At 41.2% G+C, this 16311-nt stretch overlaps 1 protein-coding gene across 2 annotated transcripts in view; it reads left to right on the top strand.

The window, feature by feature from the left end:
• KCNAB1 (potassium voltage-gated channel subfamily A regulatory beta subunit 1) overlaps positions 1–16311 on the top strand; it is a 443860-nt gene that overhangs the window by 309666 nt on the left and 117883 nt on the right. For both annotated transcript variants that reach the window (XM_019960417.2, XM_019960426.2), the window contains exon 2: positions 5844–5887. In XM_019960417.2, the coding sequence (XP_019815976.1) occupies positions 5844–5887 (44 nt within the window). The remainder of the gene's footprint in view (positions 1–5843; positions 5888–16311) is intronic.

Here is a 16311-nt window from a genome sequence, read left to right as displayed (position 1 = left end):
TAGGCTGAGTGCCAAATTTCCAAAAGGTGATAGGTATAAATAGCCAGTGAAAATTATTTTTTTAAATCTCTGAGGTAACTGTGATGTGGTAGAAAAATACCTGTAATTTCTTTTGATGGCAAAGTAACAGTTAATGTGGGTACTTCTGTGGTTTCTTGCCAACATTTATACTTGAAGGAGGAGCTAAATTTCAGTTAGAAGTTGGTGAAAAATAAAAATGTATTTTTCTCATGCATGTTCATGAACCCCAAATGATATGCCCTTAGATAAAAAGGTTCTAGATTCTCTTGACTTCAGACTGAATTATTTCCAGCTATTCTGATGCCTTAGATCCTTGGGACAGAAAAAGCAGTGAGCAACTTTTATTTAAGTGATAAGTAGACTTTGATGAGCCTTTCGCAACCCCTATCACCATCTCCACCGTGCAGATCATCCAAGTTCTGCTCTTGGGCACAACCTTGTGTTCCAACTCCATGTCCCTCCTCCTGGCGGTCACAGAAGAAAGGTTCTAAATTTCTCAGACCCACATGAATTCTCCAAACTGCCTTTCCCAACAGAATACCACCTTCTCCTTCACCTCCATTATCTATCTTTAGCCCCTGTTTCCCACTGTCTTAAAGGTCCTAGCAAAATGACTCACAATTCACATATAATAGATTTAGGATGTTTGCAATGTCTAAGCACAAATCCATGAAGTAAGAGGATATGGTCACAGAAATAGGTCTTGAAAGCCACAGAAGCAACCTTCTAACAGCTTTAGTCCTGAATCGGAACCCCACCAGCGTCAGTGTTTGAGATGCCACTTTTCCTAGAAAATAAGAAAGAAAGAAAGTAAATATCATTTTTTGAACACTTAAGTTTCCTGTGAATGGTGCTGCATTTATATTTTCTCAATCTCCTAAAGAAAGAAAAAGCAGGGAGCTATTAATATCCCCATTTATGAATGAGGAAAGAAGCTTGAAAAGTTTAAGTAACCTGCCCAATGTCATACACAGTTCTATTAAACTGATTAATTAACTATAGGGAAATCTCTTTTTGCTATACTTCTGCAGACTTTTTTAGAGTGCACAGATCAACAGGTGATTTTTTATATGTCCAAAGAAAATGAATAAGAATCTAGTTGGAATTTACAACAGATAAATGGCTTGAACCTTTAAACCAAAGAATTTGAAAGAATCCCATTCTACTTTGCCTCTACTTAGATAAAGGAAGGAATGAAACAAAGTTTCCTTGTGCTACTTATCAATGTCTGTCATCAAAATGCATGGCTAAATCATTTATATGCCTGCTGGTTTCCAAATGAATCATTAATCACTGTCAACAGTGATGAACGGTACCCTCATAAGAAAACGTTATCACCATTTGTAGTCACCTTCATGGCTGTAAAAATGTATGTTCTCATACAACTATAAAAACAAGCTGGCTGACAAATGAACATACCTTCTGCTCTGTATTTTTCAAAACAGGTTAACTGTACATTTCTTTTTTTTTTCCATTTCACACCCCACGTTTGACTAGTAGCTTCCAGGTAAGGCCCCCCACACAGCAGAATGTGGTTTAGAAGGATCAGAAAGATGTTCAGCTAGACTAAAACAGCAGATGATGTAATGATCTGAGCCTGTGAAAACCAGGTCAAACCAAATTTGTTTCTGCCAGTTTGACAAGGCCACTGGAGCCCTTTACATGTGCCTTCAGTTTGTCTCTGTTGTGTCAGCCTCTAAATAAGGGATTTTTCTCCTGTGCAACATGCATCTTTCTTGGTCAAATGCAAGGTACCTATTTTAGCCGACTGTTCCTTTCTTCCAAGCAATTTACTGTAAATAGTGTCTAAGATACACGTATGAGGAAGCAAGGACTTTAAAACAACACATTTAGGCTGCTAATCTTCTGCTTTTAGCATCTTTGATTTGTAAAGGACCTGTAAACATCAAATGGTATTTGATACTGTGCCTAAGTGACATTTGATTTCAGTTCTTACAATTCTATTATTGTCTTAAAATAAAAAGTGCATGATGGATGCTCCAGAAAACAACACTAGAAATTATATTTAATGTATCTGTCATGGGACTAACCATTGTCTTAAAACAAGTTCAGCCACCGAGAGGACAATTCTGTCTTTAGAAAGAAGAAATGCAACCTTTGGCTTCTCAAGAAGCTATATCCCTTCTCCAGTAACTTTCCCAAAGCTTTGACTTAAGGTTTAGGATTTCCAAAATTTGACTGACAAAGCTAAGTGTACCGTGCCCCCATATTGATGTCATTCATTTCTAATATTAGCAGCTGAGCAGCCCAGGTTCACTTGGGAAAGAGGAGCTTTTATTTTGAGTTGAACGGGAGCACATACTAAAAATGAACACAGTGAGACTTTCTTCTGGTATGTCTGACACAGATAAAATAGGGAAGCTAGTGCAGTGCAACTGCCTTGAATTAAATGGAAAAGAAATTCTATCTATTTGGACATTTGATGTGCTTCCAGAATTTTTGGTAGCCTCACCTGTGCTAATGCTGAGGAATTAAGAGACAAAATGCCATCACATTAAGCTGTTTCAATGCACAGTGTCACACAAGGTCATGAAGTGAGCATGAAAATTCCATTGAGTTGGACAGAGGAGGTTCCAGGACACCTGTCCCAGCCCAGTGTGATGTGTAAAGTTGGCCATTATTTGGTGCTCGAGCCACACAAACAAGCTTTTGGATGATGTATTTTGGACTCATTAGATCAAATGTGTCAAGTATTTGGGCTTCCATTACCCAGCAGAGCTTAAACGGATCAAAGTGGCTAAATAATCACCCCACCTCCGCTTAGTATTGTGCAGACAGGAACGTGGGCTGGATGGAGATATGCCATTTGGAATCACGGAAATTGTGTTGGAAATCCACATGAACTGGAGGAAGTTATTTCCTCCTATCTTCTCCATCTGCTAAGTGAGCGGCAAGAGTGCTTTACTGGGTAGGAGCCTCACAATGAAACTTATCCCTGCAAAGAGTAAGGGCAATGGACTTAGAGACCAGGTATGGCTTATGCACAGAAAATACCTCTCACTTTAAAAAAACAGCTAACTGAATTTGGTAATCATTCCATTTGTTCTTGTTATTTAGTTGTTACATTGTGTCTGACTTTTTTGTGATTCCATGAACTGTAGCCTGCCAGACTCCTCTGACTGTGGGATTTCCCAGGCAAGAATACAGGAGTGGGTTGTCATTTCCTTCTCCAGGGATCTTTCCAACCCTGGGATCAAACCTGTGTCTCCTGCATTGGTAGGCAGATTCTTTACCACTGAGCCAACAGCGAAGCCCAATCCTTCCACTTACAGAGAAAAAAATAATAATCTGTGAAAAAGTTAAATAAAAACACCAAGGCTCAATGTGAGACCTATCACCACTGTATAAATAATTGTCTGTAATTGAAAAATCTTCTAAGGCTTTCATTCCAGAAAAGCTGGCCTGGGTGTTCAAACAGCAGTGGCAATAACATGGGCCAGGTTGAGTACTTGCTACTTTGCAGTTTGTATTGGCCGGCAGTTCCCAAGTTTCTCAAGTTTGGCCCTGCAAACCCGTAACAGAGTGATCACTGTCTCCCTAAATCACTGGCATAAGGGAACTTAGAGCAGGTCTCCCTACCTTGGGTGCTGAGATGCTGCTCAGTAAGTGCCCAGTGTCATAATCTCGCCCTTTTTCAGTTTGTTAGAAAAATTTCTTCCTCTGCATAATTTTCTGCACCAAGTTCCTGTTCCCTATTGTGCTCTAAGTCACTGAAAGATATTAAAATTACATGAAATTTCTTACCTGGATCTCTTCCCCCATGACACCCACATAGTTATGCAAGTGCAAGCCTGAGACAGCTCCTCCATGTGCTGTCAAGAACCTCCATGGGAGGACATCCCCCACTCTACAGTGATTACACGGTTGCTCTTCTGCGTCCCTCAGAAAAGGATAGAGAACTCCTTAAGGGTAGAGAACTGTGCCTTGTTCCTCTCTGTATCTTTATGACCTTACACATTGCTTTGAACATGGTAATCTGTCAATAAATCAGTAATTCATCAATGTCAAATATCTCTACCTGGAAGACTGTTATTCACTTATATATTTTCTTTGATTTTTTTGCTCTGGTGTAAGTCTTTTTTTATACTCCCCACTATATAGCTTTCACTCTATATTCCTACCCTTTAAAATCAGTAGACTTTTAGACCACAAAGCAAATCTTCTGGCTGTACATCCTGTGGTTTTCTGAGAAACTACTAAAAGAACAATTCCTTACGCAAATTAATTTCATGGGAGAGGTCCAAGTATTTTTCTCCTACTTAGCAGTTCAAAATATTTTTCACACACACCTTTATGCAATAGTTTCCTGCCAGGTAGACATATCCAATTCATATGGGAAATTTAGCACTATGTCTGTGACAGCATTAGAAGAGTCAGGAAGCACCAAAAATAATTATGCTTTTGAATTTGTTTACTGTGAACACATTAGCATACATTATCATGTTCCAGTCCCACAACAGCGATGCTGGAAGAATGGCATAGACATTGCTACCCCATTTTACTATGAAGAAATTAGGGTTAGAAAGGAAGTGATATCTCCAAGGAAGTCCAAAGGAGGAAGTGATATCTCCAAGGTCACCTAGCTGGTTGCAACAAAGTCACAAAAATCTGGATCTTTCAACTCCTCTCAGTGTAATGTCCTTTGAACCAGGCTAGGAAAGGAACTGTGTTGCTTAGGTGGAATTTTATAGACAGTAGCAAGCAAGGAAAAGAAATAGATGCAAAAATAAGAGCACTGATTACTAGCTCTAAAGAAATCAAACTGTAGGATAATCAAGAGAGAATTTGGAAGAACTGAGCTGTAGAAAACTTTTTAGAAAAGTTGGTTCTGTTTTGTTTGGATAGAAGCAGGGAGAAAAGCTATATTTTCATAAAAGCATCTGATCAGAAAGTAAGGAATACACTTTTCTACCGTGTTTCAATAACGTCAGCTTCATCTCTTCACATTGGATCCCTACAAACTTCTATGAGATATCCTTTCTCTGAGAATTCGATTTCCTCTCTGATGGCATTAGGCAGATGACAGGAAGATGGGTTGGGTCTGGGTCTCCACAAATACCTTACAGTTAAGATTAGAGCACCTAGTTCTTTTTCTACTTAAAGAATGAAAATATATTTCCTCTCCCTGGATCAACTTTTAAGGATGAAAAGCAAAAATGTTGAGGAAAGGAAGAATCATTTAAGGACTGTCTGACCTTTTTGTAGGAATTTTGTGTAGTTTTTTAATAAAAGTAATCTAATTTAGTTTAAATAGCCTAAAGGATTATTTTGTATTTGTTCTTTTAATATTCCCTATCCATCTGTAGTAATACTTTGCTTTAAAGGTCAGTTCATCTGTTACTCAGCCAACAAATGTTTATTAAGGGTCCACCATGGGCCAGAATCCATTGATGAATGAAGAATGACTGACGGGTAAGTAATCTACAAATCTTGCCCTCAAGAAGAGAGATATTACATTTGTAAGAAAACTGATAAAGAAGACCAATAGGGCTGAAAAGCTGTGTTTTGTGGGGACCCTTTGTTGTTGTGCTGAGCCTAAGGACATTTTGGACTTTAAAGCACCCAAATAGGGATGAAAGAGACTCTTGCCCAAACCACAGGCCTGCATCTGGAGCTCTGCCCCTACCACGGCTCTAGTCAAGAACAGTGTCATAAAAGGTTAAGTTTATATACCTGAAACTAACACAATGCTGTTAATCAACTATATTTCAATTAAAAAAATTTTAAGTGAGATTTAATACTCACAGATAAAATTCTACCCGAGGAAACGATGACCATGTGTTGCTTTATTTTTATTTTAGGAATCTTGGAAAATCAGGACTCAGAGTTTCTTGCTTGGGTCTTGGTAAGTACTCAGGGTAACACGTAGGGGTGAGCTGGGAGGTGGGAGATTGGAGGGAATACCAGGGAATGATTGGGGTGTAGGTCAGGACCCAGTCTTGGGAGAGAAGGGTCCTCCTGACCAACGTTGCCTCACTTCTTCTGAGCATACAACCCTTCTCCTTTCCTGCCCCACACAGCCCTCTGCCACTCAGGCCCAAGGGGCTACTGTGATCATAATGTCTTCTGGGGGCCTGTTAAGCAAAAAGAGATCTGATATTAAAGCACATCTTAGAGGAAGAGACTCCTCTGTTATTATTCCCTTTCTAGCAAGGGTACAAAACCTCATGGCATGTGGGTGTATGTACAATTCACCTGTGACATCATATGATTTTTTTCTGTCCTTATCTTCCCTTTCCCTAATTTTCTCATATTTTTCTATTTTAATGTCTTTATATACTCCACTATTCTTGCCTGGAGAATTCCATGGACTGAGGAGCTTGGTGGGCTACAGCCCGTGGGGTCACAAAGAGTCAGACACAACTGAGCAACTAACACACACACACACATTCACACATATACTTTTCTAATGTACCTTAAATGCTTTAGGGACAAGATAAATATTTAAAGACAACTAAGAAGAGATGGCGATTTTAACATCATAAGAATAAATCTGAAATTATAAAATCTGAATGTGAGGCTTGGGTCGTCATACAGCTTTTAGACACTCCCCAGATAAGGGAAAGGCCACTTTGCTGTTGAGGCAATTCAACGTCATCAGAACTGTTTCTGTAACTGAAGAGAGTCTAGACCAGGATGGTAGCTGAGGACTTAGTGAGAGGTGGTAGTCAGAATACAGAGAGCTGTGTTCTGAAGGTTGAGCCTGGCAGATCTTCTGTTGGATTCTATTTCGGTTGCAAGAGAAGAGTCAAAGATGACTCTAAGGTTTTTTGCCTGAGCAACAGAAAAGATGGAATTGCCAGTAAGTGAGATGTGGAAGAATGAAGGAAGAGAGACTTAGGAGAGGAGGGAGCTGATTGATTTGGGACATATTAAGTTTAAGATACCTATTAGACATCCAAGAAAAGACGTATATGTATATAGGCAAAAGGATATATGAATCTTGAGTCTAGAAGTGAGATCTGAGCTGGATGTAGAATGCTGTAGGAGTCATCAACATGCATATATTATATAAGCCATGACACTGGATAAGAACATTAAAGGAGTGAGTATAAATAGAACAGAAAACAGAAGAACATGGTCTGTGACCTGGGAAGTCCATTAAGTTGAGAAAATGAGGAAGAACCAACAAAGAACATTGAAAACAAGCAGTGGGTTTTTGTTTTTGTTTTCAAAAAAACAGATGAGGAAAACCAGGAGAATAGGGAATCCTAGAATCCAACATTTCAAGGGGGATAGAGACAACCTCTGTCAATGCTGCTCATGAGTCAAGCAAGATGAGGGTCAAGAATTGATCATTCAGTTTAGCTACATGCAAGTCACTAATGACTTTGAAAAGATCCATTTTGAAGGAGTGAGGGGTTCACTGACACATGACTGGAATATGTTCAAGAGAGCTTATAAAGGACTGGCAGCTGCTCTTTTGATGACTATTTCTATAAAGAGAAGCAGAAAATGGAATGGAAGCTGGACAGGTAGGTGTGGTCAGAGGGGGTGCCCTAACACATGGAAGAAATGACAGCACATGCATATGCTGATGGAGAAATTCATTTGAGAAGGGAAAACAATGGTTAAGATAACTAGAGAAAAAAATACCTGGAATGGCTTCTGGAAGACACAAGAGGAGAGTAACATGAAAGAAGGCAGAGTACTTGGGCTTTGAGGCTGGTAGGTGGGTTGACAGGGTGACAGAAGCAGTATCTTGTAGAAGTTGTTTTCTACTGCTTCTGTATTCTCAGTGAAATCAGAAGCAAGGTCATATCAGCTATTAGCGAGGATGGAAGAGTGGTGTTGAAAGTTTGAGGAGAGAGAGAACTTCTAGGAGAGTAGAAGAGGGAATCGGAGAAGGCAATGGCAACCCACTCCACTACTCTTGCCTGGAAAATCCCATGGACAGAGGAGCCTGGTGGGCTGCAGTCCATGGGGTCGCACAAAGTCGGACACGTCTGAGCAACTTCACTTTCACTTTTCACTTTCATGCATTGGAAAAGGAAATGGAAACCCACTCCAGTGTTCTTGCCTGGAGAATCCCAGGGACGGGGGAGCCTGGTGGGCAGCCATCTATGGGGTTGCACAGAGTCGGACACGACTGAAGTGACTTAGCAGCAGCAGCAGAAAAAGAAGAGTGAATGGACCAAGGTAATGCATCAGAGTGGCTAGACAGCATTAAGGATCTGCTTGAGATTTGTGCTAATAAATTTGAAGAGACCATCTCCATGGATGGGTGTTTTTCTTCCAGTCGTGTTCAGCCATGCAAGTCCAGGTGGGGTTTTACAAGGGCATAAGATAAAAAAGAGAGGCAATGATGCTGAGGGTTTATGCAAAGGGGTGATTGTAATGGTGGACTTTGGGGTTGAAGCTGAGCAGGTAGGAAATTGAGGACTAAAGCCAGGAAAAGGAGGAGACAGAAGGACAGTGAAAAGTGGGAAGGGTCAGTGAACTGTACATCCAGAGGACCAAGGGATTGTTGGAGTAAGATCCCTAGAGACAGTAGAACAGAAGAATAGAAAGTGGTACGGGGAGGGAGGTGGGAGGGGGGTTCAGGATGGGGAACAGATGTACACCTGTGGCAGATTCATGTCACTGTATGACAAAACCAATACAATACTGTAAAGTAAAATAATAATAATAAATTAATTAAATTAAATAAATAAATAAAGAGTAATAAAAATACAACTAAATCTCTTAGTGAAAAAAAAAAGTGGTAGTTGGAAAGAAAGATTCTTGAAATTGAGATTATGGGGGGTCCTGCCCTTGTTAAAGTCTAAAGCATGTCCCTTGGGAAAGAGTGACTGAGGTTGTGCTGAATGCAAGATAAGTAGACCAGAAGAGGTCAAGAAGCTGAAAGACAAAGGTGTAGGGAAGGATTGATTACCTTTGGGGTCACTGAAATCACTAAAATGTATGGCAAAACTAATATGGGAGAGAGTGACGGTGAACCAGAGCTAAACTTTTCCTATGAGAAGGACTGACTAGGGATGAGTAAGTAACACGGGGGGACTGATGATGTGAGATTCAAAGTGGGTTTCATTCAGTTCAGTTCAGTAGCACAGTCATGTCCAACTCTTTGCAACCCCATGGACTGCAGCACGCCAGGCTTCCCTGTCCATCACCAACTCCCGGAGGCTACTCAAACTCATGTCCATTGCATTGGTGATGCCATCCAACCATCTTGTCCTCTATTGTCTCCTTGTCCTCCTGCCTTCAATCTTTCCCAGCATCGGGGTTTTTCCAATGAGTTGGTTGTTCACATCAGGTGGCCAAAGTATTGGAGTTTCAGCTTCAGCATCAGTCCTTCCAATGAACATTCAGGACTGATTTTCTTTAGGATGGACTGGTTGGGTCTCCTTGCAGTCCAAGAGACTCTCAAGAGTTTTGTCCAACACCACAGTTCAAAAGCATCAATTCTTCAGCGCTTAGCTTTCTTTATAGTCCACCTCTCACATCCATACATGACTACTGGAAAAACCATAGCTTTGACTAGATGGACCTTTGTTGGCGAAGTAATGTCTCTGCTTTTTAATATGCTGTCTAGGTTGGTCATAACTTTTTTTCTGAGGAGATTATCTTCATTGCCTCCACTATAGTTTGACCTCAGGTCAAGCAACAGGAGGGGAACACAGCCCCACCCATCAAGAGAAAACTGGATTATAGATTTACTGAACATGGCCCCGCCCATCAGAACAAGACCCAGTTTCCCCCTCAATCAGTTTCTCCCAACAGGAAGCTTCCATAAGCCTCTTATCCTATCCATCGGGCAGACAGAATGAAAACCACAATGACAGTAAACTAACCAAACTGATCACATGGACCACAGCTTTGTTTAGCTCAATGAAACTATGAGCCATGCCGTGTAGGGCCACCCAAGATGGACGGGTCATGGCAGAGAGTTCTGACAAAATGTGGTCCACTGGAGAAGGGAATGGCAAACCACTTCAGTATTCTTGCCTTGAGAACCCCATGAACAGTATGAAAAAGGCAATGCGGGTTGGTAGGAGGAACTGGGAGGAAGGTTTCTTGAATTTTGTGAGTGTGGAGGCTGGATGAAGCAATGATAGTGAATGAATAAAAGATAGTGGCAACTGATTCTGCCCCCTTTCACAGTATAGCAAAAATATTGAAGGCTAATGATGCCTGAGTTTTTCTGATTCTCCTTAAATTATTATAATGTGGTTTGGGAAGTGAAGGTGGTCTTTGTTCACTATAAGACTAAGGCAATTTGACTTTTGCTCAGTTAATGGCTCTTATTTTGTTAATGTTTACTTGTATTAGAAAGACCCTGTAGATTCATTACCAGGGATATTCTAACCTTTTTTTGAGACTGGTTAACAGACATGACTTAGCAACTAAACAATAACAGCAACAACAGCAACAAATGATAAATAGCTATTCACTACTTATTACTCAAAGAAGTTAAGGACTATAGCAATTTAAGAAAATATGGATTAAGAAATGTAGTGAACAATCCAGACTTAGAGAATGAATTTATGGTTGCCAGAGGCAGGAAGGATGGGGGGGAAGGGATAGTTAGAGAGCTTGGGATGGACATGCACATACTACTATATTTAAAATGGATAACCATACAGCACATGGAACTCTGCTTCATGTTATGTGGCAGCCTGCATGAGAGGGGCGTTTAGGGGAGATTGGATACATGTATATGTATACCTGAGTCCCTTCGCTGTTCACCTGAAATGATCACAACATTGTTAATCAGCTATACCCCAACACAAAAAGAGTTTAAAAAAAAAAAAGAGAAATACAGTGAACAGTCTTAGACAATTGTCTCATAGAATCAATATCTATAATGGAAAATATTTCATCAAAAGTACCTAGAAAACTCAACCAAAAGCCCTTAAGACTATAAAAATTTCAGGTACCTATGAAGTGCCACATGTAAGTGAGTCTCCAGGGGGCAGACTAGTTTTTTAAAACTGTGTATGAGCTGTAGGTATTTTGGTGAATTTTGAAACAGACCTGATTCAGGAGCAAGTCCTGATTTGAGCTTTAGGGTTTTTTTCTAAGAGCTTGAACACTTGTGATAAGACATGGCATGAAAAAATAGGAGGAAACAAGAAAAGTTCATGGAATTGACTGGCTTCAATAAAAACAGGTAAACAAGGCTTGAATAAGTATCCTTTGAGAACTTTTCTGAGCTACCTACTTCTGTAAAACATAGGAGACAAAAAATTCATAGGAAGGAATAATGCACCAACTTTAGATAATTTTTCAGGCTCTGCATACCTCAGCTGTCAAATCCAGGTGGAGCTGGATTTACTGTTGTGGACTTGGGATATCAGCTCAGTTATAACATGTGTTGAACTGAGGCTTTGAAAATTAAGTATTAAATATTCCAAGCAATCATAGGATTACAGATGTCTTTTACTGAAGTACTTTGGAGAAGGACAGGCTGGGAATTTCTCTTCCTACCAAGCTTCCTTTTGCTAAACCAAGAGCATATGCAAATGGAAGCAGAAAGGTGAAATAACTCAAGGATGAACTGAAGATACAGCTAAAGGAACACAGCTCTGTCAACAAAAGAATAGGAGGTGGGAGTCAAGTGGAGACCCAGCTGTGAGCTGCTGTGGCTAGATTGGTTTGTAAATACACTGACCCAAAATCAAAGAAATTGATGGGAATGTAGAAAAGCCGCCAAAGAGTGATTGAGCATCATCTCAGTCTAGTGGGAAGTGGGATCATCTTCTGAGAGAGAAAGAGGAAAATTTATGTATTCATTCATTCTTCCACTCGTTCATTTTCAGCAAACATTCAGGAAACCAGGTATCATGCTAGCTACAGAGGTTATCAAGATGAAAACAGCAAGGCTATCAAGATGAAAACTGCTCTCAAATTGCTCATAGTGTAATTGGAGTCAGGCATGCAAAAACAGACAGTGCATTGGACGGATGCCATAATAGAGGGTACAGGATGAACCAAGCATGAAGAAGGTCTCCTGGGGAATCTGGAGCAGCTCCACAGGGGAGGTGCTGTTCAAGCTGAGACTTGAAGGGGGTCATCAAGTAGAGAAAAGGGGGGAAGGATGAAAGACAGAAAGAGCAATGTGAGCAATGGCCTGGAGGGAGACCCATGGAGTGGGAGATAATGGAGGAATACTAGAGTCTGTGTAGAACATTGGGAAGGCAAGGTATTGGGGAAGAGCTGAGCCTGGAAAGAAAGCTAGGCCTGATTAGGAAGGCCATCATTTGCCTCACTAAGGCATTGAGCTCTAGTCCTCCAGGTCTCTGGGGTTCCTCCAAGTCCTTCAGCCCCAAGGTCTCGGGGAACATCTGAGAGATGAGGTACAGACAGGAGACACATTTCCCTGCCCTCCTCCTTCCATTGCCACCACTTCAGCAAAGTAGCTCTACTTTTCTAAATGTGAATATGAATATAAGATTTTAAAGGTAAATTTAAATGTAGTACTTTAAATTAAAAAATTTTAATGTAGTATGTCGTAAATGACTTTGTTTTTTAGAACAGGAGTAGGTTCACAGCAAAACTGAGCAGAAAGTACAGAAATTTCCCCTTACATCATATACACACAGCTTCCCCCACTATCAACATCCCACATCAAAGTAGTACATTCATTACAGTCTTACTGTAATGAATGTATTATTATTATATACCGACTGTATTATTCATATATATCGTAAATGTATTATTACATTGACATACTGTTATCTCCCAAAGACTACACTTATATGTATAACTTTGGTGTTTTACATTCTGTGGGTTTGGACAAATGTCATAATAGATATTCGCCATCATAGTATTATACAAAGTAGTTCGCTGCCCTTAAAATCCTCTGTGCTCTGCCTATTTTCTTCTGACCTCTAACTCCTGGCATCCACTGACCCTTTTACTTTTTCCATAGCTTTGCATTTTCCAGAGTTTCATGTAGTATGCACATCCTATAGTATGCAGTCTTTTCATATTGGCTTCTTTTACTTAGTAATATGCATTTAAGTTTCTTCCATGTCTTTTTATGGTTTGATAGCTCATTTCTTTTTAGTGCTTCATATTACATTTTGAAGGAAAAACAGCATGCTTCTTCCAAAAGAAAAAAAAAAAAAAAAAGTGTGCTAAAGCCCTGCTCCAGCTTGTGAAAAGCCATTGAAAAACTTGAATCAGGAGTAGGACATGATAAGATGTATTTGAATTGTTTTCTGGAAACGGTGTGAAAGCTAGATTAGAGGGGGAAAGAGTTGAGCCTGGGGGCAGATGATGAGGCAGTGCTAATAAAGATGGACAGAAAGAAGGTGACTTTTTTTTTTTTTTAGGAGGAAGAATAAACAGGACTTAGTGACCTTGGGTTCAGAATGAGAGGTCTCCATGAACAGAGTTCCGGATTGGGCATGTGGGAGGACAGGCTGAAATCTCAGCAGGAGGAAATGTAGGAGGGAGCAGTAAGAAAAAGGAAGAGGAGAAGCAGGAGCACCATTGGCTAGAGGTGACCCAAGAGCCTGCCAGCATCAGCTTCAGCTATCCAGGGGGCACAGGGAATGCTGGAGAGAGTGCCAACAACAGTAAAGACCCAGGAGCTTCTAACGGGGTGAACCCATGGTTGTCACTGAAGTCACCTGCAAATACAGAGGACTGAGGTATTTAGGCAGGTTTAGGACACCTGCCTCTTGGAGTCTCTCAGGCTGTATGCTCCCTGAGAGCAGAGATCACCTCTGTTTGTTTTTTTTTTTCTACATCCCTGTTAACAGATCATGGTATCTGGCAAGTAGTAGATGCTCAAAAATAGTTATTGAATAGAAGACTGGGTAAGTGGGTCAGTTGCTAAGGAATGACAAAAGGCACAGTGGGTAATAGTGAAGATCCAGAGAAAGGCAGAGATGATGAACTGCTGGGGTCCAGCCAGCCCAGGTCTTTGGCTTTCTCCAGCAGCGTATCAACACAGAAACAAAGAAGGCCAAGTGGAGCTGGGGGGTGGGGAGAGGGCATAGAGAGAAACCCAACACATGCCAGGGACCAGGGGATCTACTGTATGCATAGTGACACGAGTCCAGATTGGGTTGGGGCTCAGAGCCCTCACTCCTGCAGATAGAAAGGGCATCTGCCCACACACATTAGGAGCAGGAAGTCCTTCTGATTCATGCCACAAGAGGTCGTACCCCACAGTGGGCAGCTGTTCCTAACAGGTGCTGGAAAGGGGCAGACTTCATCCTGTGCCACTCACTCTGAGATATATATGCCTCTATCCACTTAAGAGGCTGGCAAGAGAAAAGGCGTGTGATGGTTAATTTTATTTGTCAACTTGCCTGGGCCACAGGGTACCTGGATTGGTCAAACATTATTCTGGGTGTGTCATGAGGATGATTTTGGATGTGATGAATATTTGAATTTGTAGACTACATAAAGCAGATTGCCTCCCTAATATAGATGGGTGGCTCTCCCTCAGTTAGCTGAAGGCTTAAATACAACAAAAAGGCTGAGTCCCCTTGAACAAGAGGGGGACTCCTCCAGCCTGACTGCTTCAAGCTGGAACACCAGATTTTTCTGGCCTTTGAACTCAAAAATGAAACATTGTCTTGTCTTGGGTACTGCAGCTTTTGAACTAGAATTTACACCATCAGCTCTTTTGATCCTCAGGCCTTCAGACTTGTCCTGAAACTATACATGGGATATCATGGGTCTTGAGCTGCAGGTGACAGATCTTGGGACTTCCCAGCCTTCGAAACTGGGACCCAATTCCTTATAAGAAATCAATCTCTATGTGTGTATGTATGTATATATATATGGTATGTATATATATGTGTGTGTGTGTGCATATATAATTTCTATATATAAAAATATACTTCTATATTTTATTATATATTATATGTGCTAGTCGCTTCAGTTCAGTTCATTTCAGTCACTCAGTTGTGTCCAACTCTTTGCGACCCCATGAACCACAGTACACCACGCCTCCCTGTCTATCACCAACTCCCAGAGTTCACCCAAACTCATGTACATCGAGTCAATGATGCCATCCAGCCATCTCATCCTCTGTCGTCCCCTTCTCCTCCTGCCCCCATTGCCTCCCAGCATCAGAGTCTTTTCCAATGAGTCAACTCTTCGCATGAGGTGGCCAAAGTATTGGAGTTTCAGCCTCAACATCAGTCCTTCCAATGAACACCCAGGACTGGTCTCACTTAGTCTTGTCCAAATCTTTGTGACTCCCTGGACTATAGTTCACCAGGATCCTCTGTCCATGGAATTCACCAGGCAAGAATACTGGAGTGGGTAGCCATTCCTTTCTCCAGGGGATCTTCCCAACCCAGGGATCAAACCTGGATGTCCTGCATTGCAGACAGATTCTTTACCATCTGAGCCACCAAGGAAACCCATTATATATTATAATTATATATAAAATATACAAATATTACATATAAAAAGATATATAGCAAGGAATTTTATAAGAAATTATAAGATTCTATTTCTCTGGAGAACTCTAACTAATAAAAGCATTTTGCTAGTTTTGTAAAAATATCACCCAGGTGCTTGTGGCAAGGCAAATAGTCAGGTATTTCTAGGAAGTGATCAAGGTTATGGGAAGGTGGGAAGAGCACAGATGGGGGGTATGTGATCACTTGCTCAGTTTTCAGCTGAGCACATTTGGAACTTCATGCAGGATACCATCATCCTCTAAGGAATCCTCCTGGGCTGTTCCCTGGTCAGGAGGCATTTTATGCATTCCTGCCAGACTGGGCTGGGCCTGGATCTAAACAGTGAAGAAAAGAAGGAACACCTATGCCTTCAGGGCCCTGATTTCTACAAACCTCAAGGCCGTTAATTCCCAGGCAGAGCAAACTGAGTCCATGATCATCCTGTTCTGTGTTTATTCAGACAGCCCTTTCACGCTTCATCCTTGAAGGGACAGAGTTATAAGTGAAATATTTGACATCTTGGAGACACTGAGTCTCTCAGGAGGTGTGTCTTCTTAACTCTGGCTGCACAGCAGAATTACCTGCGGTGCTTTTTACAATGCAGATAACCAATCTCCACCCAGACCTTTTGATTAAGAGTCTCCCAAGGCACAGGTGTTTTTAAAAGACTGTTCCGACGATTCTGAGGCAGTTGTAGGATCGGAACTCGTTGTCCTCACCAGATAGAAGGCGATAGTGACATGCATGGACTGGTGACTGCTGAACCAGGCGGTGGCTACACTTTCTATCTGCCCAGCTGGCTGCTGTACTCAGGCCCAGGCCTCGGAGCTGGCTGAGGCCTCTCCACCTGAACTGCAGTCGCCAAGAGGAAAACCTGCCCAGCCCAGTGCTGGCC

This window comes from Bos indicus, chromosome 1 (genome assembly GCF_029378745.1).
Source record: "Bos indicus isolate NIAB-ARS_2022 breed Sahiwal x Tharparkar chromosome 1, NIAB-ARS_B.indTharparkar_mat_pri_1.0, whole genome shotgun sequence".
NCBI classification, from domain to species: domain Eukaryota; kingdom Metazoa; phylum Chordata; class Mammalia; order Artiodactyla; family Bovidae; genus Bos; species Bos indicus.
The sequence above is the reverse complement of the archived record's forward strand: the minus strand, read 5'-3'. Positions and strand labels throughout refer to the sequence as shown.